A 24,827-nucleotide genomic window follows, 5' to 3' on the forward strand; every position below is an offset into this window, starting at 1 on the left:
TTGTCGGAGAGAGTAACATCGATATTTATGGAATTGAGAAGATCGTCAACGTCTAAGGACGTATCGCCGTAGATGCAACCGTGATGTTCGAAATATATCTGTGGACGATGCAGCATTGAAGGCGCAAAGCGCATGTACCGCGTTAGCATCCAGAGCGACCACGTTTCCTTGCGCACGGATATACGCATACACGAGAAGGCGTATCCTACCAAGGACGTTTCGCAGCAGATCCTTCTCTCTCCCTCGCCCTTCTCCTCTGTCCCTCTCTCTCGTACTTATTCGCTCTCCCTGTTTGAAAGTTAGGTCGGCAGTATTACCGCGCATGACCACGGACGAAGGGAAATATTCGCGAATCGATAATTCGCGAGCAGCTGCAGCAACAGCAACGGGTTAGTCACGCGAACGACTAGCCCGTTCGATTATTACTAGAGCAATTCGCGTTGTGGTGGTAATCTCTAAATTATACATTGTTGTATATCCTTTGCGATATAGCAAGTTCGTAGGTTAGGTCAACCGTCAAAGTCTATACGATCGAGACACCGGTACGAACGAACGAAATTTCAGAAAGTTGGAGAGATAAGAGCCGGACTACTTAGTCAGAGTCTCACGAGTGTACCAACTCATCTATAGTTTGCCATCGGTACATCAATCGGTCAAGATGCCGCTATTTTACGCTTTAATTTAGAATCATACCGGCTACGGTACAGAATTTATCGGTCTCGTAGAATTTGCACGTGTATCGTGTCACATTGTCGTATGCCAAGAGCATTCTCGATCTTAAGATGATTTTCGTTCAAGTACATCCTAAAATTTGTACGTCGTTTCCTACGCGCATGAAAATTTTTACTTGTCCTTCGTGTCCTGACGATAGCGGGATAGGAAATCCTTGCAAATGTTTACGATAGCCAGATAGCCATCGGAAATAAAAATGTCAAAAACGTGATCACGCAACGTTGATAAATACCTCACAGGATAGACTCCAGCATTTTAGTACTCATGAAAACGTGCGGTTATCTATATTCTTTCGTGCTAACTTCGATCGCAATGACATCTGATTATTAGCAAGGAATATGTATTATATGTACACGCTTAAATATACACGCGGTACGATCATCATTGATCTCGTATCTTGATCCGCTCGTATCATGTGCACTAATTATCGCAATATCAATTCCTTCGTCTAATATCGTGAGTTGAATTTTAAAAAGTATATTTATTGAATCTTCAGATTTGTATCTTCAATTGCTTTTCCACCATTTTCCTTCCTCCGACAACACTTAGCATGTCGATCCGGTGTCAGTTGTTGCGTTACGGACATTAAACGTTATTAACAGATAGAACGTATAAAAACACGACGCAGGTAAACGTAAGGTGAAGTAGTTAGAATTCGTTTTCTTTATCTTCTTCGATCCTCGCGCCACGGCAAAATTCTATTTTTATAAATCGCCTCGAGAACGAAGATTTATCGATTACGATAAAATATAAAAATGACTTGTTCCATAATAATTTTGTATCCGTAATAAATCATTAATTTTCACTCATCGCGTTAAACATTATGTAACAGCTATAATATCTTCCTTGAATATGCGGATGCGATTACAACGATGAATCATCGACAAATTGCGTCGCGTTACAAACGTTATCTAACAATACATACAAATTTTTGTAACACGTTCAGAATGGTATACCAATGGTTGCGATACAAGGAAACTGATAGAAACGTTCGATTACTTAATTTTCGGTCGCTAATGTGACACATCCATATCGTCGAGAAACTGTTTTAAAATAACTAGAAAAAAAAAATTACAATTACGTGTGTACGTGTCGGAATCTGACTGGTTATTAGCATCGGACGTGCTCGATTTTGTGATCACCGCATATGAAAAAGCAGCAAGAGGTAGAAAAAGGGATGTCGAAAGGTATGGGTAACAGAAGAGGAAAGATCAAGAGGATGAAAAAGAAAGATTCAGAGGTGGAGGAAGAAATCGGGGTTGCTGCGATAGCGAAGGTGGAGAGGATGAAGCTATTCGGAAGGTTGAAGAGGCCGAAGCTACGAAGAACAGAGCACGATCTTTCCTCGTCATCGTGACCGTCTCTGGCCGATTTTCTAACAAGGAGGCCAATTCAAATGGCATTGTGTCGTCACGTGCGGCCACTCGCTCTTTCTCAACAGAACGCTGTTAGAACCTCTTCCCCCTGTACAACCGCAAAACTTTCCTACATTATCACTTCTCTGTACCTACCTTCTTCTTCTCCTCCTACTCCTCTATCACCATCCTCTTTCCTATTCTAGTCATTTTAGTCTCCCACCTCTTCTTTATTCTCTTGTATCAAAACAATCTTCCATGAAATTATACACACTTTGTTTCCTTTTTTCGCGAAATGCAATTTGCTACTCTTTTCCTTATTTTATGTCGGACCTAAAATTTATCGGACGACAGTAACATGTTTCTATACGAACAATTAACACAACAACACCAGTATGTATTTTGAATGTACTATGAAACACGATTCCTCCCTCTATTTATTTAGATAAATTACTTTATCTCGATAGCGATAGAAAAACTACATACAGTAAAACACAAAATATAAATATCTTTTTATTTTTTTCCGAATAATACATCTAGCGTTAAACAATAAGACGATAGCAAGCCCAATCTTTCGATTTAGACATCATAATGATCAAGTAAAAATTCATTCTTTGATATTGTAAAATATACATATATATATACATACATACATACATACATACATACATACATACATACATGCATGCATACATACATACAAACATACATACGAGCGCGCGCACGGATAATAAGTTCACACATACCGGCTATTTACACAATTTTATACAACTTTCCTTTCTCCCGAAATACTTTATTTAAACACCAATCGAATCACAGTAATCATTTCCTAATTTCCGTAATTCCGTAATCGTATTTTCTTTAGATAATATGCTTTTCTAATATCGATACACAGTTTAATTTCAGATAATTTTGTCACGTTATTAGGAAATGGCTGAATGCTCCCCTTTCTATCTATCTATCTATACATATATATATATATAAAAGTTTACAGAACCTATACAGAAAACGTCATGTCAAAAACATCCAATTACATTTTATTACGTCTTTTTAGAAAAAGATATTAAAGATGTACCATTACTCTCTATCAAAGTTGTTTAACAAAATTCAATTTGATTAACATAGAAACTAACGTCCCAAATATTTCCTATTAGAATTTTATTGTATTTAATTATATCTTATATGTTCTGCACATTAAAGAAAATTCTATTTTTGGTCTCCTAACCTATATATATATATATATATATATGTATGTATATACAATAACAAATAATATTTACAAACTCATGTTGCGCATCATATCATTAAAAAATATTTTTTCTCTCATTATATGTATATATGTATATCGCCAATAATCATCATTTAACATTCATAAAATAACTAAAAGTATATCTATTTGTCTATCAAACAAAATTATATATATACCATGGTAACTAACAAAGAAAATGATAAATGTAGATATATTAAACGATAGCTGAGTGCAAAGATAAAATATCTAGGCCATAATTGTAAATATAAAACTGTAAATAAACATTAGTAATTTTAATGTTGATCAAAACTTTAAATAAAATAAGTGAATATTTCAAATGGACTGATTATAATAATTTTGGGTAAACTGTTTCTATACGAATATTTTTTAAACGACTAACAGATATATCTGAAAGATTAAATTACATAGACATATGCCTAAAAAAATAATTTGCAGTCTTAACGCTATTAAACTATTTTCATATATTTAAAATGGGTTTTAGTTAAAACAAGTTAATAGGGTAACAATTATTCTTACTATTAAAACAATGGCAGATCATTTTAAAGAAGAAATTTTCGCTTACCTTGATATAAAATACACGATGTAGAAAAAATGGTTGATGAACGGTGAGAATGTTAGACAAATGAAATAAGTTTACAGAACATGCACGTTAATGCAAACCATTTAGTTGACTGAGTTACAAGTGGAGATAATTTTAGTTCTTTTAAATAAAAGGTAAAGTTCTTGAAGCATTCAAAATTTTCCATTTTTTCATAGTTACGATTATTTTAGTGATCTATATCAAATTTTGTAACACCTTAAAAGAACATACCAATTTTATCCAAGACATAGACATGTGATAAAAGAATAGATGCAATCGAACTTTATACGTGAATATCGGTCTCTTCATAATCAGTGTCAGTAATATTTGTAGCTTCATTTTCAATTGGTACAACAGATCCAATTTCACAAATTTGTGAATTCGCTACGGGTCGTCTATTGCGATTTATTATTTGAGCAACAGGGGCTGGCAACCCTTCAGCATCCGTATATAAATTCACCGTGTGTGGTTTAGTACTGCTCACAGAACACTCTAAATCCGGCAACTCACCTAATTAAATGATTAAAGTTGCTATTTTCTTTTTTTCACTACTTTGATTATTAACCCTCACAGTGCTAGGGAACACTATAACCATATAACAAACTATGTAGATACTAATGAATAACGAATCATGTTAAGCTGCAATGGGAGGATTAATAAAAACCACATTTAAATGATGTATAAAAATAATTCTTACCATTGATGCTATGAATGTCAAACGCTCTGAAAACCGTTCCACTAGATGGTTCTCCAGCACTTATACTAGATTCATCATCTGGAGTATCAAACAATTCTTCAGAATCAGAACTACTGCTTGAGTGGATCATATCGCGCTGCCTTGTTTCCGACCTTCTGGCACGACTAAAAGGATTCTCCCTCTGTCGTGAAAATGTTCCACCTTGAGTTCCTAATAAAATATTTCCAATTTAGTAGAATATAACTTATCATATGATACAAGTAATTCTGTAATTGAATTTTTTAATATGGAAAAATAAAGATTTTTTTCATACCTTGATGACCTTCACGAATCAAAGGTGTCGTGTCATCGGCATCCGAATCACTTTCGTCAGTAACAACTTGCTCATCCGCCGCAAAAACTTTTCGTTTACAAACAGGACAAACCCTACGATTTTTTGTCAGCCAAGGGTCAATACATTTTGTATGATAAGCTGGAAATAAATGATACGTTATTATTCAAGATACAAATAATATTAACTATGAAACATTTCATGTACTAAACAACATGTTTAACTGCACTAAACACATACTAACCATGTGCACAAGGCAAAACTCTTAATTTTTCACCTTCTGCGTAATCATCTAAACAGATGGCACATGTTTCATATGGATCACCTTTCGTATATTTATGCGTAGGAATCTTTTTCAAACTTGAATTAGGTAACCTATGCCTTCGTTGCCTTCTTCTATCTTTAATACATCTAACAATCTGTAATTTACAAAAAAATGTTATAAATATAATTATTTGCTGAAAACACTTACCACAATAATTTAGACATTGCTTAATATATGATATGCTTAGGATATGCTCACCATAAAGATAACCATGACTAGAAAACATATCCCAACAACAATAGCAAAAGGTAAGAGCAAGTGTGTTATATTAAATGGAGTATCATCATTAATTAGTACAAAATACAATTCATCATATAAATAATTTTCCTTAATGATCAATCCTGTGATCTCGCTAACAAATACAGATGGTATTAATATTCCTACAGGATCTCTAGCTTGCATTGGTTCTGTAACAAAGTGTATACTTATAATTTCCCCCTCTCAATACTGGAATATTATTATACAAATATTTCCAATGATGATTGTTATATATGTATATTTTTATAATGAAAATAATTACCTAATTTGTTGCTGTTCACATTATGTATAATTACAGCGTCATATCCTGCTTTCTGTGCCATTCGTATTTTTCTTTCAAAACTACAGTTATAGCGAGCAATTAAAATTACCCAATTACCATTATAATTAGTAGTATTGGGAGGGCCCTGTATTTCATGACACGCTGTAGGTGGTTCTGCATACACAACCATCCCCTAACAAAAAGTTTCCCGTAAATCAAAGTATTTATTTCATTTCTAATTTGTATTTGTTTATTATTTTATTTTCTTATAAATTATCAAAACTATTAACATAATGATATCTCATAGATAATATTTTATATTTTATACATATCTGTATAAATACTGCAATATTTTTTCCAATGTGTATAACATAACAGGAAAGATCATAGAAGCATCATATATGATTGTATGTTAAAATACCTTAATCCCTTCAGATGGTATTAAACCTCCAAATCTTGCAGGTATGTCTCTAAATTCTTCTTCAATTTGATGCCTTGCAGCTGCAGAAAATACTAAAATATCTGCTCTGCTGCACATCACACAAAAGACAAGAAATGTAAGCCACAACTGAAGTTGGTGGCTTAAGCAACACTGTTTCATCTTTTAAAGTATCAGAAGTGTGTATCCACTATCTTGTTAATTTTAATACTCTATCAAGAATTTGATTAAGGACTTCATTATATATTGTATTTAATCCCAAGATACTAATGTATCCATCGCAATGAACAAAATAACGCTAGCCTGCCAAAATGATTATAATAGTTTCAGACTGTTTATTTACATTGTTGTTTACTTTTTATTTACGTATCTTACATATCATCATAAAATTGCAATTAATAAATTATATAATTTTATAATTTTTACAGTGAAGCTTATGAACTTATATTCAAACATTTCGATTAAAAACAACATTAATTTTCAATGTGAATCTTTTTTCCCAATACATATTTCTTAGCGATAAGTCACATATTTTATAGTAATGAAGACCTTTTATCTTTAAAAGGATTGATTATTAGTAGATTTACTAGTAGATATGCTAAATATTGTTATATCATTAAGTAATAATTAGCTTTCCGTGCAATAACAAAGAAGTTAATTCGCATTTCGTGGAGTAATTTCCATTTATTTTACGTAATTAATGAGCGAAATTAAGGAATCAGACACATACAAAGTACCTAATATCGTGTGAATTATAACGTTCCCTTCTAACGATATACGTATGTTGTAAACGATTAATTATTGATTAATTACTAAATAAACGACCCGTAAGCAGAAAATATAAATATTATTCTTTTGCTGGTATGAGAAAAAAGATTGTGCACCTAATGTGCGACGCACATCCGTAATTTCGATGTAATATATCGAGGAACGGTTAGCATGATCATAGGATATGATAATTGAATTTCTCCAAGTTATACTGGATACAGTAAAATACTAGATATAATAATTCATATGAATAAAAACAATATACACAAGTAAATGGATACGTGACAAACGGTGAGATACATATGTATGAAAATTTAACCCTATAATTTTCCTTGCTAGTAGAACGCTCAAATATAAATACATAGATAATTTCGATACATACTAGTATTCCTCTATTTTTTTCATCCAGGAAACTGCGTTATGTACGGCACGCAGGGGACGTTCAATCGGTTCGTAAAGTGCACGTACATGCAAACCATCCATTCACAGATGTAATATCGTAGATATTATCGGTATGCAATAAGATACATATCGTTTACACATCGCATTTCATTTGCACCTTCCTGAATCTTTCTTCCAAAAATTTGAGGTTATAAGGATATCGGAAAACGTCGTGGATATTATTCACTGATAAAAACGTAAAATCTTTACGACGACATTAGATCGACTGCGACGTTGATTAATCTACTGAGTAAAATTTGTAAGCAAATGTCAAAGGCCCAGCTCTGTAAACGAATTGCTCATTCGTGCTTATTCATAATTACTTCAATAAAAGCGATTCGATCAGTCGCATGTACATAACACAAAAACCATCTATACAATTTCTCTATTTAAAAAAAGAAGAAACTGTACGTAACTTGATCACTGGAGTGGAGTCACGCGGATGTCATACAGATACATACATATACTTTTTCCTCTATTTTCTTGTGGAACTATCTGATAGAGCCATGACGAACATATTCATCGCTGTGTTTGCCTGTGTACACGTCCACGCGTTGCAAGCGCTAAATTTAAATTCAATTAAATGTCAGCTTATAACTAATCGATTTTTATGTTATACGATTAATATTCTTTATAAAACTAACCTACAGATTAAACTTTACTTATTTAAATTTCCGATTCGTCATTTTCATATCCTAATCATTAAAGGAATGCTAATATTTATTTGAGTTATTTTATTCTCTAATCTAATCTAAAGTATGTATGTAGTACTCAATTAAATTCGTTATTCTTATAATCAATTGTAAAACTGATGTTAATATTTTTAATATTATTTTTATTTTAGTTCATTAAACAAATTAAACATATGACATGATTTTCGTAAAAAGTATATTTAAAGTATACATACTTACAATTAATATAATTAGTACAATTACAACTGTTTACATTAGATAAAACATCTATAACGCCAGTGTACTTAAATAATCACAGAAAAGACTGATTACTCAGTAAAATCAAACAAGGGAAGATACTTTTCTGTTTTCGGATGTAAAAGAATATGTCTACTATGTATTTATAATCTCGTACTTTTCTAAGTTACTTATATTTTATGTTAAAAAATTATTAGCACACGTGCACATCACAAGTGTGAAGAACGATCATTTACAAAATATATGATTCAACAAGTGTAATACATAGGAAAACTGAAATTCGACTCAGTACGATTTATCATTTATAAAGACAATTAAAAAAACATTATTTATATGTAATCTGGTTTTTTAATACTTAAGGAATAATTAATTGAATTTACATCATAGTATATAACATATTTTGCCTGAGTGACTTTGAGAAGACTATATTTTTACTATTTCAGCACAATTATCATCATTTATAAAAAAGTAATTAACTATTACAATGGTAATATGCTGAATATATTAAAAAGAAAGGTCATTATGGAAAATCAGAAATTTCGGCTTGTATCAAAGTGTTATTCCATTATAAATAAAAATGTGTGTGTATATATATATATACACATATATACATACACATACACACATATAAGGTGGAGGCACTCATTAGCAAAATCGCTTATACTGAAACAAATTACAAATTTATACATTGCACCAAGTTCGTTATTTTCTATCAGATTTTAATAATGAAGTGAAACATTACTCTGATTTCATTAAAACTTTCCACGAGAAAATCTTTCATCCAAACGTTGTGCTTTATTAATGATAGCATTCTTCTGAGCTTGATCAAATCGATTAACTTGTAAGTCAATATCTCTGTCAAATGGTCTTCTAAGTGCCTGCTCAGTTGACCTTGCCTTTTTCTCTTCTTTCTAAAATTTATATTTTATTTACTAAAGTTTCGTTTATCGAGAGATCAAAATATCTGAAAACAAAGTATGTAATAAACGTATACCCGTTTTTTCTCCTGAAGCTGGTTTTGATGTATTTCTAAAAGTGACTTTTCACATTTCTTATTTTTCCGACATTCAGTTTCATCACTTTCATCAAATAACTCTCGAATTGATGTTTGAACATTGTACAGTTTTTCTTCTTCCTAAAATAATAAAATATTGACAACTTTACTGTACTGAAATAATTCTCTGCTCTACTAAATATTATATCGTATTTACTCGTTGTTTCCGTTTCTCAGCTTTCTTTGCTGGAGTATCTGTCCAGCACGACCTATCAGACATATCTGGACCTGCTTTCATTCGAAATTTTCGTGCTGTTAATCCTAGATTATTGATCTGAGTCGGAGGTAACTCGATCATCCATTCTTCCCGTTGATTCACCATACTATAATCCTAAAATTGTTATTCATTATATTGCTGTCTTTGAATATTGTAAATATCGAAATATGATTTATTTTACCTCGTCCTTTTGTTCACTTTTAATTAGCTGCGCTCTTTGTTCCAATTGTCTATGTACATAGTTACTCTCTAACGCTGGATGATTAACCGGCAATGGACCTATGCCGTCTTCGTCTTCAGATTCTATTTGATCTACTTCATTATTATTAAACGACTCTATGGTATTTGGAAGAGTAGGGCCTATGGTTTTTGTATTTGTTTCATCGTTACATTTCTGCTTTAATAAATGTGGTGGTAATGCTGGACCAAAGATAACATCCGAATCGTTTTGCATTATATTATCTCGATTAATACTATTTAGTGTGTCTTTTTCAATTCTTTCATTTATATTCTGTGCATCATATTTTGGTAAACAAGGTCCTATAAAATGTATATCTGTATTTGATTCCATACTAGTGGGAGAATTAGTTATTAACTGCGGCGGCAAAGCCGGTCCATATGTCGTAGATTTCTCAGCATACATATGAGATGAATGGACATCTGTTACTTTTACAGAGTCGTAATTATTAAGATGCAAGGAAGTTTGCTCAGTAAAATTCAAATTTTCTTCCTTACTATTTAAATCAACTGTATCTTTCCTTGATTCCGTCAGTATAGGCGACGTAGTACCTAATGAGGAATCTGAAATGGCACCAGAATTATTATTGCTGGAACCATACAACATATCATTCTTCCTTGCATTTACCTTTGGCGATCCTTCCATGGATTCGATTCGTATCACGTGCTTTTTCGATGAATTATCATATTCATTGCTCAAATTTCTTTTTTTCGACTTTTTATTATGTTGTCGTGATAGTGAGTTCCTGTTTCTTATTTCCGAACTATCAGACATATTTTCATCCGTTTCCGACAGGATGTCAAATTCAGATAAATTTAATTCCTCCTTATATCCTTGACTCTCCACTGAAAAATCTCTTTTCATTAGTGATTCATTACCGCTATGACCCTGCCCTATATTTTTGGGTGAGGAGTATTCTTCTAAGCGTTGCCCTTCATCTTCTTTTGCCTGCATCCTTTTATGTATATATCTTTCAGACTCTCCTCGAAACTTACCGTGATCTTCAGATCTTACTTTATATGATTGATAACTTTTATCACGACTTTTATCGCAAATATGATGCTTATACTTTTCGTTAGATTTATTTCTATGCTTGTCATTTTGAGATCTATCATTTTCATTTCTGCTACGACATCGTTCTTGAGATCTGTCGCTTCGATGTTCGTTTCGATCTCGATTTTTGTGTCGTTTTGGGTCTTTTGTTTTATGCTTTGAGGATAACGAAGTACTTTTAGTATCCGAACTGACATCTCTTACACTTTTATAATCTTTATTATCTTCGCGTCTTGAATTTCTTGACTCGACAGAATGTTTTGTGTATTTAGTAGAATATTTAAGGTCTTTATTATCAATGTTTAATTCTTTTGAAAATCTATGTTCTCTATTAGAATCATGTTTAGATTTGTCTTTTTTGTCTTTGTATTCTATATCACTATAGCAAAATTCCTGTTCTGACTTTCCTGATTTTACATCTACTTGCACATTATCTTTACGGGTGGCTTCAAAACGAAATCGTCGTCCTTCATCACTGTCCTGACTCTCCGAGTCAGAATCCATCGTAGTCATAATTAGTTACTTGCTGAAAGTAGCAGAAATTTAATTTTTTACATGTACATAAAAGAAATACACATATATTTTTAATATAAACAGATAACGCCATATACATATATATGTAACAGAGATTAATTTTAATTCTTAACTCTTAATTATTCTAGCTAGCTCATAAAAATATTTCAAGACACGACTATACATTATGTAAACGATAATACCCAGGAAAAATAATTACAATTTAACTAGATGAGAACTTTATTTCAAATACATTCGTATGAAACATAGTACATATGACAGAATTAAAGTATGAGTAAAATAAATGTAATTACTACTCCATGCGCTTGGCTGTTTCCTTTGATTGTGCTTGGTTCTTCACACCTTCCACTATGCTTTCGACTTTAGTTTGATTTGGCTCTAGTTTTGAAAGGGATGTTATCTGTGAATTTGTTTGTAACATCTTCATTACTTTTGCTACACTGTACTGAACAGATTTCATAAATCCAGCAGTTATAATCCCTTTTAAACTTTGGGTAACACTGGATCTCCATACAATTTCTTTCAAGCATTCCTCTAATATTTCACCACAATCAGGATCATAAGCAATTGCTCGTAAACAATCTTCAGTATCCTTTGATCTAGGACCTTGAGACCATGCCCGGACAAGTTTAACTTGTGGTATTCTAGGTAACTGATTCAGATGATGTATTTTTGCTGTAGGACTTGCATCTTGATGACAGGTAACAGCCATTTTCTCAGACTTTGGAATATCAACATAATTTTCAAAATGTTGTAAAATTGGACTATATAATTTCTTGAAGTGTGTCAGCTGAGGTAGAACAATGTTATTAACTTTTTCTTTATTCTCACCAAAAGTCATTCGAAAATCACCATTGTAGGATAAACTAGCAATTTTTTTATAAAAGTCAACTTCTGTAAAATGCTGTGGAAGTAATAATAATGCTGCATGTACAGCTGAATGTAAATTTTGTACGAGAGCTGTAGGTAATTGAGAATATTCATTTGGTTCCACGAGTACTTTAACTGGCTTATGTAACCTTCCTGCTAAATATATATCGGTCCAATCTAATAGATCTTCTATTAGTGAAATTTCAGAAATTACACCATATTTGACAATATATCCTTCTGGCATTGGAACTAATGTATTATAATATATTTTAGCACCCCATTTTTCTTGTACATTAGTAATTGCTTTATGTCCAAAAAATCTCAATGGTTGAGCGTAATGTTTAGGATTAAGTTTTAAATTTTCAGCATGCCATTGGTTTACATTGCGAACAACAAATATAAGATCCACCATATTGTTAGACTGATTGTTTAATTGTTTGAATGCAGCAGATCCATATGCAAAGCAAAACTTCATGTTTCTTGGGAAATTTTTAAGTAATTCTTTCAATTGATGAACTCCTACTAACTTTTCCATTGTACAGAAATATTAACAGTACAATCAAGTTCTGTATAAAAGCACTCAATAGCTTTAATTCTGCATAATACTTCTTTATCCTTAAATATTAGACTAAAAATTTTAATGCAATCATTACAGATGTTTCCTCTTTTCTTTCTTCTATAAATTTAATTAGAGTACAGTTGATTTGTTTTGTGACTATCAAAATTATAAATGTAATTAAAGGAAAAAAGGAAGTGGCACTTGAAGTAAAATAAATATATTTCGGTCCCAAATCGTCTTACAGTTTCAACAAGAAAGATCGCAAATTTTTGGACATTTGTAATCAACTGCGCCCTTTATCAACCGAGATCCATTCCGTCTAACCTAAAATTTCGTCTCATGAATTGTTTAATTAATGTACATACTTACTTAAAGTCGAAGGAATATCCTATACCGAAGATTTACTACTATCCATTAACCTCAATAATATAGTTAATTTAAAATAAACAAGAGTAAACAAACAACAAAATTATGCAATATAACATTTGTGCTGCGCATCGTATTCACAAAAACATGATTGCTTGAAGTACAATACTATCTGTTTTATATTGGCTAGTTTAGAAATCGCCAATTTCCGTTCTGTCTTTTCATTGGATTTAATCATTGGATACTTCTATGTACTATTTTGTTTGAACATTTCGATATATTTTCGCAGTTATTTTCACACATACACACATATATACCTGTATCAGTAATACAATTAACCATTTTAATAATTCTTAATTATTTCCTTTCAAAAATGTTCTAGTCTATTCGGTAGTATACATATATAGCTAGGTACTAGATGGTTTGTCAACTTTGTCACCCTAGTGTATTTTTTATGCAACTTCTGGTAGAGTACGAGAGCATGATTACTAATTCCAGATTTGCAATAGATTTATAATAATTTACAATTTATATCAAAACAATATATTTTCTAGTGTATTACGTGCATTATCTAGTTATATATGCACGTCTAAATTTGACAATGTTGAATATATAGTTAAACATAATAGCGAAGGAACGCACGATCAAATTAGACGTTTTGATTACACGGTTGATATTACTTAAATAAAGGACACTATTTAAAAATATCTATTGGAATATTACAAGGAACCGCTTCGTTTTATTAAGAAATTAGGTATTGTAACAAAATCTGTACGTAGTATATTTCATGAAATATTGACTAACAATTCTATTTAACATATATATTATACAGACAAATAGAAATAGATATTAAAAGCTATGGAGGTTGAGGAAAATAACGCAGCGGCTTCAACGGATACACCGATGGAAGTTGACGAGGATAATTCTGGAAAAACTAATATCACATCAACAAATCTTTCTAGTGCTATCAAAGTAATGGCATCTTCTGGAACTGTTGGTTCTGTTTCTATCAGTCTTCATCCTCTTGTCATAATGAATGTTAGCGAGCATTGGACTAGGCTTCGTGCTCAAGAAGGGACAGATCAACTAGGTATATATTTTGTATCATTTTTCATTGTTCTTTCGTTAGTTCATATTTTTCATAATTTTAATATTTTAGTATATGGAGCACTAATTGGCAAGCAAAAAGGACGTAATATAGAAATTATGAATTCTTTTGAATTAATGTTTACATGTATTAAAGATGATGTTATAATTGATAGAGATTATTATAATACTAAGGAAGAACAATTTAAACAAGTGTTTAGTGAAATGGATTTTCTTGGGTGGTATACTACAGGTGATATGCCCAATGAAAGAGACATTACAGTACATAAACAACTTTGTGAAATTAACGAAAGCCCTGTGTTATTGAAACTTGATCCAAGACCAAAAAATACTGATGTATGTATTTGTTATTATTAGCTATATGTGTGCGCGCATATTATTTAATAAGTATTTAATATGTCTTGCAGCAACTCTCCGTGTCCATGTATGAATCTGTGATTGATTTGGTAAATGGCGAAGCTACAATGTTGTTTGTTCCATTGACTTACACATTGGCAACAGAGGAAGCAGAAAGAATTGGGGTGGATCATGTAGCAAGAATGTGTAGCAATGATCAAGGAGAAAGTTCATTGGGTAATTTCAGGCCTATTTAGTTAATTTATAATTATGTAAATAACTGAAAATAAAATAATATTCAAATCTGTGATTTGTTTGTAACAGTTGCAGAACATCTTACTGCACAACATAGTGCTATAAAAATGTTACATTCAAGGGTAAAACTAGTTCTGAAATATGTACAAGCTGTACAAAATGGAGAATTAAAGGGGAATCATGAAGTTTTAAGAGCAGCCTGTTCTTTGGGTCATAGATTACCAGTTTTAAATAATCCCAAATTCAAAGCTGACTTTTATAACGTAAGTATATGTTACAATGTCATTAGGAAAAAAATTTGCCAACATATTTAATATATTGTTTGTGTTTTTAGCAATGTAATGACTTTGGTCTAATGACATATCTTGGTATCATAACAAAAGGTTGCAACAATATTAATCAATTTGTTAATAAGTTTAATATTTTGTACGATAGACAAGGTGTAGGTCGTCGATTGCGGAGCCTTTTCTTGTGATAAGTGAATAGGATTCATTGTTTTTATACTTGTATCTTTTTTACTCCATAAATTATAATGAATATTCCTGAAATTTGTGAAATTCAGTACAGTAAATTTAATTGGTTTGTAAATTGAATGCTGTAGTAGATATTGTACCTCTTAAAAATAAACATAAAAGTGAAATAAATATTTGCAATACTTGGTTTGAGTTCGCAAGGATAATCAAATTCTATGTTACTTTCGTAATATAAATTTTTTAATACTTTTAATGCTTCGTACTTCTTTTTTAATATACAATATACATACAAAGAATTTTGAAACACATTCTACATGATATTATTTAAAACAAAACGTACATCGAGAATGTACAAATGGTTGATACAGATATAGTTGCGCACTTTTTTCTTTCTTGTTTTCATTTTTTTGTAGTAGTGGAAGACATCTCGTAGTATATATATATACATACATACATACGTACATAAGTTTATATATATACGTGATTTATGTTCTCAGAGGCCACGTTACTCTCTCCTTATATACTCAATTTTTATCGTTAATGTAATTTATTTCGTATAAATTCTATTCAATATAAAAAAGCGGCCTATAAAATACGACTAGAAGTCTTTATCTAAAAATCTATATGATTATTACATATATCTTTACTTGACATTATATAACGACTTATAAATATTATACTGTACAAAATATATAGTATAATAAATTGTGCCTCGTTAATTATTGCAGGTAACTGTTATCCAGTTACATACTTTATGTTAACATAAAACAGAATTGACTTCTTTTTCATATGACTAGATCTCTATTGAATTAGGACAAATGTCTGTTCACGATTTCATCAAATAACTGTGTTAGTTACTTATAATATTTAATTTATATTGCACTAACGATATTTGATGTTACCTGTACAATATATAATATATTCTCTAAAAAGTACAGAATTTACAACTGCTATTTTTGTACATTAAGTTGTGCGAATTTGTTTGATATTGTATTGATATGAAACATTTTAACCACGAAAATTCATGTTTCTTTCTGATTCATACAAATGTTAAAAAACTAAAATTCTTTTGATTGCGAGATTTCTCACAAATAATTTCTGAAGTACATTTTACTTTCACGAATTGCAAAAGACACACACTCGTTTGTTGTACTGTTTTGATATTACCTTCAAGTATTTAATAAGCTGTCTTCGATCATGGTAGCAAGTATATCTACCAAAACAGACAGCATTAAATCGGGCTAAGGACTTGGTTTATCCATACCAATTATCTCCTCAAAAAGAGTATTTCTTCCTTCCGTTCTTTCATCAATAATGTGTAACGCAAATCTTAATGTTGCTGCGGCTAAATCGCCGACTGACCAATGTCTGTCCATAAGAACTCTACTCACAGTATCTAACTGAAATGTCAAATCCAAAGTGATAAAACAAATGGAATTGTGTATGAAAATGTTATATATGATTAGTGTTGTATTTGTTACCTTAGACAAACTGGGATTTCCTGTAGTATAATATATTAATTTTGGTACTCCTGCCAAGGAAGCAGCAAGCCATTGAATAACAAGCTTCAATTGTGGGTCACCCCTTAAACGGGATCCACAACCCCAGTTGCCTGTAGCAACAGGTAATAATCCACCTGTTTGTGGACTACCATCTCTTGGTATCTAAAAGATTATTTTAGCAAATTGAAAATTATTTGTCATTTTTATATAAACGTAATTCAAACCACATAAAACTATAAAATCTTGGACAATGTTATTATAAAATGCACAACAAGTTATATCATATTTTATATTAATATAAAAGTTATACTATATTAATCTACGAGTAAGAGACATTGAAGACGTTATCAGATAGAATGAGAGACAAATCATTAGTTATTGGGAATACAATTAAAAAATATTTTAAGCTAGATAGAGAAGTATATACTTGTAATTCATCATGCAATAAGTAACTAAGTTTAAAAGGCATTTATCGTTATCATAGTAAAAGATAATTAATTGGTGATATCATTACATGCATTATATTTATATTAATATATTTGTAACATAAATTTGCTCACGTTACATGTTATACTCGATTCGAATTGTTGCGCAATTTTGTCATTTCTGATATTGAAAGATTGTGCTGTGTTTATCCCTTTCACAGATCCAGATGTACTTAAAGAAACAGGATTAGATAGATACACGGTAGTTTCGTCATCAACCAAAGTTTGAAAAACTTCAGACGTAAATGTTACCGTTCTAAGCTTTTTACGTTGAATATCCTTTACCTCTTTTGACATAGTATGATTACTTAAAGCATCTTCATAATATTCTACATCTTCAGACACAGACACCTGTATAGCGTAATGAACTGATGAGATTTGGCTATGTATAAAACGTTATTTAACATAGCAATAGTCTTCAGTTTGTCTCTCATTCTTCATCGATACAATAATTTAAAATAAAAAAATGTATAATCTATGGAATCATTAATAATCCATCTTAATAGATGTATGTTTGCAATATTATTGTTTCGTTCAAAGATCAAGTAATTTTGACTGAAGGAAAGGAAAGCATCTTGTTTCTTACTGATTGTTGCCTCCTATTTTTTTGACGGGCTAGCTCTAAACTCAAACTTCTCACAGCCAAAGCTAATTTATGGCTTTGATTTACGTCGGTAGAATCAATGAAAGGTTGCGGCTCGCCCTCTTGAACTGGAACACCAGCAAACGATTCACTAAGAGCTCTTTTTAATAATGAGCCTGCGAATTGAACTACTGCTCTATCCCTCGCGTCTAATTCACGAGACTCATCTGCTGTTATAGGGTCCTCTAACCACTTTGCCAGTTGTTCGTAAACTTCTTCGAGTTCCGAACAAAAATCTTAACATAAGAAAATAAGTCAGTTTCCTTACATTATATTTAAAAGCTGATTAAAGTATGTTATCTATAAAATGTTCAGTGTGATACTTGCCAGAATTGTATTCAGTGCTGAAACTGTATCTACTACTTGCACTTGTGTCTCTTCTTTGTAGCATAGGTTGATTTTGCCGAAATCTACCTAACCACTTTTGTTCAGCTTCCAAAGATTCCTTCAAAAAATCTTCATCCACCGTTTCATCTCGTAAAACAAAACCCCTTGAACCTCCTCTTTTTACTCTATATGATTTTATATAGATTAAATAAATTTTTAAATATGGTACAGTATGCGTATTTAAATAAATTGTCTTACTTAATATCTTGATCGCAAACGTGACTTCCAGATACGCTTATTCCTACTGCATAGCTACTCTCTCCAAATGAAGTATTCAATGAAGCAGCTCCAGTAGCTGTAGTTTCTCGTTTTAATGCGTCTCTTAATCGTTGAGCGAAAGTTCCTCTACGTTCTGGGGTATCCAATTGAGCGCTGTAGCGTTTACTTAATTTCTGTTCTTCTTCCTCTTTATTGCAACAAATAATAATATATAAATTCCGCGTTTTGTAATATAGGCGATTGATTAAAAATATTACATACATACCCAAATCTTCATCTATAGTATCTTTCGCGCTATGGAAGCTGTCTGTACTTTGACTATTACAACTACTGTAAACCGACATTTGACCAAGTGACTTTCGTGTAACTGGCAAAACTTCGCCGCTGGATCCAAGAACGATAAACCGATTTCTTTTGTTTGTATAACTAGTATCATTGTACACTTTATGGGGACTAGGTGATCTTATGGATTTACCATTTGGTTTGCTACGAACTTCTGTGAAAATATCATACTTGTGTTCACATAACACAGATTTATCTAAAAACAGATACGAATTATAATTCTGCGTGATTATTAATTATCTTCGATAATGGTTTTGTTATCGTATCTCCTTTGGTACCGTTATTTGTTGATAATATTTTATCATCCCCTTCTATTTCCGGAGGAGTGCTACTAAAACTTTCTCCGATCGGTGATAATCTCCGAGATCCAACTGTAACGTCTATATCTGATTCTGACTTTACAGGATCAGTTGGGCTACTTGGAATATGTCTTTGTCGAAATCCAAGTAAAGATTTATTCATTTCTCGTAATATATTATCTTCTTCGAATTGTGATAAAGGTAATCGTGAATAATCTTCAGGATCGATACAGCATACCGTTACCTGTGCAAAAATAACAAAGAAATAGCGTAAATGAAGACATATCGATAGTAAAAAGAAAAATTGAGAAAAATGATAATAGTATACTAACGATATTTGGTTTTGGCAGAGCTTCAAATATGGCTCTGTTGCGAGGATCATTTATTCTAGATAAATGCCTAACTCCTTCGACTATTAAAACTTCGTTGTCTTCTAAACCCTCGACAGACAATATTGCCACGAGCATTTCGGGATGCGTTGCTATCTAAGAATTAAATTAATAACTATAATCGTTGCTTTTTATTTCGAAAACAATCTCTATTGTTTAGTTTTTTCGGTCTCTCTTTTTTTCTTTTAGAAAGCTACGATTAATCCAGATGGAAATTATTTTTCTCACGCCTTTAATTATTTACATGTACGGTTTCTTGCGTAACATCACCATCAAGTACACCGCCACCAAATTTCGCACTCGCAAAGCAAACACGCAGTACTTTAGCTTCTGGCTCCACTCTGTCTAAACGACCCTCGTGGCGTATCATCAGCGGACATAAAGGAACAGTGCTCTCTAACCAGTCCTCAATAGTTAACCACTGTTTTGATATCATTACCTAAAAATTTGATGTTCATTTCGATGTCACGAGATTTTCATAAGACTATAGCATCGAAATTATAGCATACAGTACCTGTCTAGAAATTATTAATTTTCCATCTAAAGCGTTTTCAGTATCAAGGTAGTCGTAGTAGCGAAATATGCTTCTTAGTTTTGCTTTTTGCCCGTTACTAAAAAAAATAACACAGAATTACATTTACGTTTCATAATTGACCTTTTATCCTGTGCTTTGTTGAAAGCATCCTTAACATTAAATACATTCTACTCAATGTTTTGATCTTGATCCTTACTTATGAAGATGTTTGAAGAAATTTGTGAAATTGAAGTCCCGTAAAGTTGGGTGCGTCTTTGCGGTTCTTTTTGGGTATGTGGAGAAGAACGCGTTCGCGATTAAAGATGAAATGAAGGCATAACTGTACTCGACGCAATCTCCTACAACGTAGACAAAAAATATCTCGTTTCGTCTTATCACGGATAATATATTATATTATTATATTATTGTCAACCGCTTGACATTAAATTAAATGAAATTTATTACAAATTACCTTGCTGCTGAAGACTAAAGTGTAAACCCTGCGGAGGTTTACAAGATCTTAGAGCTTTCGCTCTTTCTACTATTCGTGGTATCGTATTTATAAAGATTTGATCCCGTTCCGTGAAATCGAGATCGGTGTCAAGAAATGTTGCCAATCCGGAAAATAATTCAGGATCCTGTACGTCCTCTTCAGGATCAAGACTTATGCTGTAAAATAAATACGAAATAGCTTAGAGTAACTCGTTAAAGATGGCTGGAAAACTTATAAAAACACGTAACAATTACAGTACAAAAAAACATTTAAAACATGGGTGATTTTTGTACAGATAGGCGTTGTATACTTAAGAGCATTTGGGTACATCTTTTATGGATATTTAGAAATATTTTTGATCAGATACCTTTTCAGTATGCACTGTTCCTCGTATCTTTATAACAGCATGTAGCAAAAAAATCGAGTTCGTTAATATCTCCGCGAGACGGAGCAATCAAATCGATTCGATATGCATATCATACATATATATATTCGCGTTACCGGTTAATCGAAATTCGCGTATGCGTGATATTCATTTAAATAGTTGTAGTGACGACATACTTACTTGCACATGTCGTGTAGTCTTTGCATCGCTTCCACGAGATCTTCGGAATTCCTGGCAGCAGCCGCCCGGTCCAGTTGCTTTACGACGGCAGGCCACCATGGTAAGTCACAGGGTAACATTACTAGAGCCATTCTAATCGCCGATCTAAACATCAAATATCACGGTATCCGGTCCAACGACGCGTCGAGTATGCAAGTCGAAAAAGAGTGAAAGAAATAATCGGTAATAATCAGTCGTAAGCCAGACGACGTCGCTTCGATACTGTATTTATCTATATTTTCGATCGTCTTTCTAACCACATTGTATTTTATGTTAAGGGACTTAACATATGTAGCACTCATCTTTACAGTCATGCTACCGTATAACATTACGCGAAAAGTAAATATAAAGTTTCAGAAGAAATTCTTTTTTTATAGCTAGCCTACGATCACTGATTCACCGATTTGAAGCTATCTATGTATAAGTGCGAAATTGGACTATGATTGGGCGATGATACGTAAGCTAAGAACGAGTACTCGTTATATTATGAACTAGATAAATTTTTGACTAAATTTTACTATGTAATATTTTCTATCTCATTGCTACAACAATTTCGCGTAATTATTTCGATCAAAATTCAATCAAATCCCACAGCATATATATATATACATATACATGTATATACATACATCTTTTTACATATGCATACATCTTTTTACCTGAATTATTATTAGTCTAATTGTAAATGTATTACTACAGCACACACTACTATGTGTATTACTTGCGAGCATACATATTGTATTCTTTCAAAGAATGGCAAGTAGTATAAATTTAAAACAAGCGCGATGTGCCTACCGAATCGTCGACACGGCATACGTACGTTTACGCGCGAATTGTCGCGTAAAAATAAATATTCCATGGTTATAAAATGAAACAAGGTTTCACGCGCCATGTAACTCGATATCCTTGGTCCCTCGCTTAAAAATATACGTCGTATTCCTTGTAAAATGGAACCTCTAATTAATTTTTAAATACACGTATTCGAAAGGATAAGTAAAAACTTCTACGTTACGACACAAATTTCACAAATAAATTGTTCTTTTAATCGATATTATTCTCATTGTGCTTAGTAATATATAAACAAATAATTATGTTAATATTACAATTGATTATTATAGAAAAAAGATAATTCATAGTACGAAAATCATATTAACGTTAATTGTATATATAGGCCATTTAATAAATTACCTCTCTCTGACACTTTTCCCGGTTCATTTCAAACTGTAAACATTAAAGTATTAAACACTCGATCCACGATTTTCGTTAAGCATAAGTCAGTTTTATCCAATGGACAGGCAAATAAATCTCCATCAAGGTCCCCATATAGATTTGAGAAGTGCTCGTGTGCCTGGTGGAAAGGGTTGTATAGTTAGTAATCTTTCGTCACGGATAGTATAATTAGTTTTTCTTGTAGACAGGTGGAGAACTAGCCGGTCAATTCGCAAATATTGTGTCACACGGAGGTACATAGGTGCCCAATAACGTTTCGCAGGACACGAGTACGACTATTCAAAACTAGAATTTACATAATCACCTAATTTACTCGATAGGTTGTCGATCAGCTGACGCGATCACGAATAAAGTCACATCTTAATGTGTGCCATTGCGTCAACGAACATGCTGCATATCGTCCAGTCAACACTCGTGCTATTGTAGCGTCTTTAAAAAGTGGAAAACACCCTACATACAGCCGAATTTAACGACTTTTGCCAATAATTTTTGACGATAATATTAGCAACTCTTTGATATGGTGCAGAGATACATAGTTTACCCTCTAACAAATTTGACGCGCAAACTTATCGAATTGATTGGTATACGATGCAGCGAACCAATAAATCTATCTTCGCGGGTAGATGGCACAAAACGCAGAAATGACCCACCGTTAACTACAATCAGCTACAATACTATCTCGTCGTGCACAAACGATGGCTGGCAGTCCTTTTACTTTGTTCATGAGCCGCGACCGGCGGTTGGCGTTGTACGCACTATTTATAGAGCGGCGCCGGCGCCTTGCCAAACCCTATATAGAATTTTTGACAACAAACTTACTTATAATACTTTATTCAATCTGGGTGTCATACCAAGCATCAAGACAGTAATCTTCTAAACTTCTACTCGTTAACGTGATCTCGATACAAGTAAAATACCAACACAGTCTTATATTCAAAATTAACTATATATATAAGTACACAGCAAGACGCATACAGGACATACAGAACACATTTTTCTCCTTCACGTCTTGAATACCGAGTTCTCTTACCATTTTAACGTCATTTCCGATATTACCGAGTATAGTATAACGTCTGTGACTAAATCATTGACTAGCAAATCATAGAGGGCGTAAGAAACACTCTGATTTTTTTCTAGGTCGGTAATTCAGAACGTGAGACACGAAGTCCCACCACCGACGAGAAACAGAATATTTTTGTATCACATGCGATGTTATCGATCCAGAATAGTAGTGGTTTGGATTGAAATTATATTTTCATAAAACTAAACTTTCCGTTCAAAAATTGGACGCGTAAATTATAAACATTATAGTTTACGATTCAAATGTGAGTGATTAACTGGATTGTGTTTGACTAATCGTTTCTTTGATCTTTTACCGACGGATCACCGACGGATCCTATCAGTCTCGAATATCGCTGTGCAATAATTTAGATAAAATTAACTTTAATTATAAAGATTATTGTATAATTTCTTAAATTCAATCAATAAATAGGTATTTTTAAAGCAAATTCGAATGTCTTATCATTTATGCTTAACTCTCTCACCTTTATCTTTTTTGTCATTTTCCCAAGTTAAATTAAGTGAAATGTCAAAAAATAAAGAAGCAAGGTCCAGTGATACAATCCATTTCATAACCTGTTCTTCGCTGTAGGGGAGATGCTGGCCTATGTGGGGATGCAACTTCGATAAATATAACAACGATAGATACAAAAGTTCTTAATAATTACATCGGTAAAACAGCAAGCCGTTGGTAAGCTGACGCCACAAATGTTACGTTTATTCTGTACGTCGGTAATAATTCTTATGTTCGCCGTGAAAAATCACAGAGGACGTAAGAAACACTCTGATTTTCTGGCAGGTCGGTATTTCATAACCTGAAACACAAAGTTCCATTTAATATCACATCTATCCTGTCCTTAGTCAGTGGTCCCACATATAGAAGTTTATGTACAATATATCTTGTATTTATATATATATTGTATATTTAGTTAATACCCCTACCTACATTGTGACTAATTTATAAAAGATATTGGTAGGTAGGCATTCTATCTTATATCTTATATCCCATTCTGTACAGCTCAAAAAATTGATAACATGATATTCATACAAGAATAATTGTAATAAGAAGCAAGGACAAACATTTTATACTGTATGTATGTATATTGTTATGACATATGTATAAACATACTTACATATATACGTATATGAAAGTTAGATGAAACATGAAATGTAGTTGAATATGTATGAGTAATTCAATGATATAAATTATAT

General features: G+C 32.3%; 5 protein-coding genes across 18 annotated transcripts; 1 reads left to right on the top strand and 4 right to left on the bottom strand.

Annotated features, from left to right (window-relative positions):
• Nucleotides 1-2,575: 2,575 nt before the first annotated feature.
• Nucleotides 2,576-7,993, bottom strand: LOC138178936 (E3 ubiquitin-protein ligase RNF13). 4 transcript variants are annotated; one of them, XM_069111298.1, is made up of 8 exons: nucleotides 7,546-7,989; nucleotides 6,232-6,461; nucleotides 5,811-6,003; nucleotides 5,489-5,697; nucleotides 5,210-5,384; nucleotides 4,948-5,106; nucleotides 4,635-4,844; nucleotides 2,576-4,447 (listed from the first exon to the last, which is right to left on the bottom strand). In XM_069111298.1, the coding sequence occupies exons 2-8, from the start codon at nucleotides 6,409-6,411 to the stop codon at nucleotides 4,221-4,223; spliced, it is 1,353 nt and encodes a 450-aa protein (XP_068967399.1). In that variant the 5' UTR covers nucleotides 6,412-6,461; nucleotides 7,546-7,989; the 3' UTR covers nucleotides 2,576-4,220. The 4 variants fall into 4 exon arrangements, with proteins under 4 accessions (XP_068967399.1, XP_068967398.1, XP_068967397.1 ...); XM_069111297.1 differs by having other exon boundaries at nucleotides 7,400-7,988; XM_069111296.1 differs by having other exon boundaries at nucleotides 6,232-6,552; nucleotides 7,400-7,988.
• Nucleotides 7,994-8,321: 328 nt separating this feature from the next.
• LOC138178934 (uncharacterized protein DDB_G0287625) lies at nucleotides 8,322-13,423 on the bottom strand. Of its 2 annotated transcripts, none has more exons than XM_069111294.1 (5): nucleotides 13,282-13,423; nucleotides 9,840-11,475; nucleotides 9,599-9,772; nucleotides 9,382-9,522; nucleotides 8,322-9,298 (listed from the first exon to the last, which is right to left on the bottom strand). In XM_069111294.1, exons 2-5 carry the CDS (start codon nucleotides 11,460-11,462, stop codon nucleotides 9,140-9,142), a joined length of 2,097 nt encoding a protein of 698 aa, XP_068967395.1. In that variant the 5' UTR covers nucleotides 11,463-11,475; nucleotides 13,282-13,423; the 3' UTR covers nucleotides 8,322-9,139. The 2 variants fall into 2 exon arrangements, with proteins under 2 accessions (XP_068967395.1, XP_068967396.1); XM_069111295.1 differs by lacking the exon at nucleotides 13,282-13,423 and adding an exon at nucleotides 11,777-11,918.
• On the bottom strand, nucleotides 11,679-13,442 carry LOC138178937 (phosphatidate cytidylyltransferase, mitochondrial). The gene is made up of 2 exons (XM_069111301.1): nucleotides 13,307-13,442; nucleotides 11,679-13,236 (listed from the first exon to the last, which is right to left on the bottom strand). Exon 2 carries the CDS (start codon nucleotides 12,886-12,888, stop codon nucleotides 11,776-11,778), a length of 1,113 nt encoding a protein of 370 aa, XP_068967402.1. The 5' UTR covers nucleotides 12,889-13,236; nucleotides 13,307-13,442; the 3' UTR covers nucleotides 11,679-11,775.
• Nucleotides 13,443-13,689: 247 nt separating this feature from the next.
• CSN6 (COP9 signalosome subunit 6) lies at nucleotides 13,690-15,620 on the top strand. Of its 2 annotated transcripts, none has more exons than XM_069111303.1 (6): nucleotides 13,690-14,049; nucleotides 14,111-14,368; nucleotides 14,438-14,721; nucleotides 14,793-14,958; nucleotides 15,046-15,239; nucleotides 15,311-15,620. In XM_069111303.1, exons 2-6 carry the CDS (start codon nucleotides 14,137-14,139, stop codon nucleotides 15,449-15,451), a joined length of 1,017 nt encoding a protein of 338 aa, XP_068967404.1. In that variant the 5' UTR covers nucleotides 13,690-14,049; nucleotides 14,111-14,136; the 3' UTR covers nucleotides 15,452-15,620. The 2 variants fall into 2 exon arrangements, with proteins under 2 accessions (XP_068967404.1, XP_068967403.1); XM_069111302.1 differs by having other exon boundaries at nucleotides 13,692-14,032.
• Nucleotides 15,621-15,772: 152 nt separating this feature from the next.
• LOC138178933 (uncharacterized) lies at nucleotides 15,773-23,598 on the bottom strand. 9 transcript variants are annotated; one of them, XM_069111287.1, is made up of 18 exons: nucleotides 22,861-22,985; nucleotides 22,515-22,674; nucleotides 22,147-22,265; nucleotides 21,288-21,431; nucleotides 21,090-21,116; nucleotides 20,702-20,898; nucleotides 20,447-20,588; nucleotides 20,230-20,326; nucleotides 19,960-20,154; nucleotides 19,659-19,811; nucleotides 19,306-19,570; nucleotides 18,951-19,223; nucleotides 18,665-18,872; nucleotides 18,407-18,591; nucleotides 18,023-18,315; nucleotides 17,512-17,787; nucleotides 16,931-17,113; nucleotides 15,773-16,849 (listed from the first exon to the last, which is right to left on the bottom strand). In XM_069111287.1, exons 4-18 carry the CDS (start codon nucleotides 21,416-21,418, stop codon nucleotides 16,691-16,693), a joined length of 2,784 nt encoding a protein of 927 aa, XP_068967388.1. In that variant the 5' UTR covers nucleotides 21,419-21,431; nucleotides 22,147-22,265; nucleotides 22,515-22,674; nucleotides 22,861-22,985; the 3' UTR covers nucleotides 15,773-16,690. The 9 variants fall into 9 exon arrangements, with proteins under 9 accessions (XP_068967388.1, XP_068967389.1, XP_068967390.1 ...); XM_069111288.1 differs by lacking the exons at nucleotides 22,147-22,265; nucleotides 22,861-22,985 and adding an exon at nucleotides 23,376-23,598; XM_069111289.1 differs by lacking the exons at nucleotides 22,147-22,265; nucleotides 22,861-22,985 and adding an exon at nucleotides 23,207-23,320.
• Nucleotides 23,599-24,827: the final 1,229 nt, after the last annotated feature.

Source organism: Bombus flavifrons, chromosome 4 (genome assembly GCF_040668555.2).
Source record: "Bombus flavifrons isolate JBK064 chromosome 4, iyBomFlav1_principal, whole genome shotgun sequence".
NCBI classification, from domain to species: Eukaryota; Metazoa; Arthropoda; class Insecta; order Hymenoptera; family Apidae; genus Bombus; species Bombus flavifrons.

Excerpts from the sequence above, each read along its gene's own strand:
- LOC138178936 (XM_069111298.1), bottom strand. The coding sequence starts at position 6,411 with ATGAAACAGTGTTGCTTAAGCCACCAACTTCAGTTGTGGCTTACATTT. Across the intron at positions 5,698-5,810 it reads TGTGAACAGCAACAAATTAG|AACCAATGCAAGCTAGAGAT; the intron begins GTAATTATTTTC and ends ACTTTGTTACAG. Across the intron at positions 5,385-5,488 it reads TAGTCATGGTTATCTTTATG|ATTGTTAGATGTATTAAAGA; the intron begins GTGAGCATATCC and ends TGTAAATTACAG.
- LOC138178934 (XM_069111294.1), bottom strand. The coding sequence starts at position 11,462 with ATGACTACGATGGATTCTGACTCGGAGAGTCAGGACAGTGATGAAGGA. Across the intron at positions 9,773-9,839 it reads AAAGTGAACAAAAGGACGAG|GATTATAGTATGGTGAATCA; the intron begins GTAAAATAAATC and ends TAACAATTTTAG. Across the intron at positions 9,523-9,598 it reads CTGAGAAACGGAAACAACGA|GAAGAAGAAAAACTGTACAA; the intron begins GTAAATACGATA and ends TTATTATTTTAG.
- LOC138178937 (XM_069111301.1), bottom strand. The coding sequence starts at position 12,888 with ATGGAAAAGTTAGTAGGAGTTCATCAATTGAAAGAATTACTTAAAAAT.
- CSN6 (XM_069111303.1), top strand. The coding sequence starts at position 14,137 with ATGGAGGTTGAGGAAAATAACGCAGCGGCTTCAACGGATACACCGATG. Across the intron at positions 14,722-14,792 it reads CAAGACCAAAAAATACTGAT|CAACTCTCCGTGTCCATGTA; the intron begins GTATGTATTTGT and ends TATGTCTTGCAG. Across the intron at positions 15,240-15,310 it reads TCAAAGCTGACTTTTATAAC|CAATGTAATGACTTTGGTCT; the intron begins GTAAGTATATGT and ends TTGTGTTTTTAG.
- LOC138178933 (XM_069111285.1), bottom strand. The coding sequence starts at position 21,439 with ATGTTTAGATCGGCGATTAGAATGGCTCTAGTAATGTTACCCTGTGAC. Across the intron at positions 17,114-17,511 it reads AATCGAGTATAACATGTAAC|ATACCAAGAGATGGTAGTCC; the intron begins GTGAGCAAATTT and ends ATAATCTTTTAG. Across the intron at positions 16,850-16,930 it reads GAAATCCCAGTTTGTCTAAG|TTAGATACTGTGAGTAGAGT; the intron begins GTAACAAATACA and ends TTGACATTTCAG.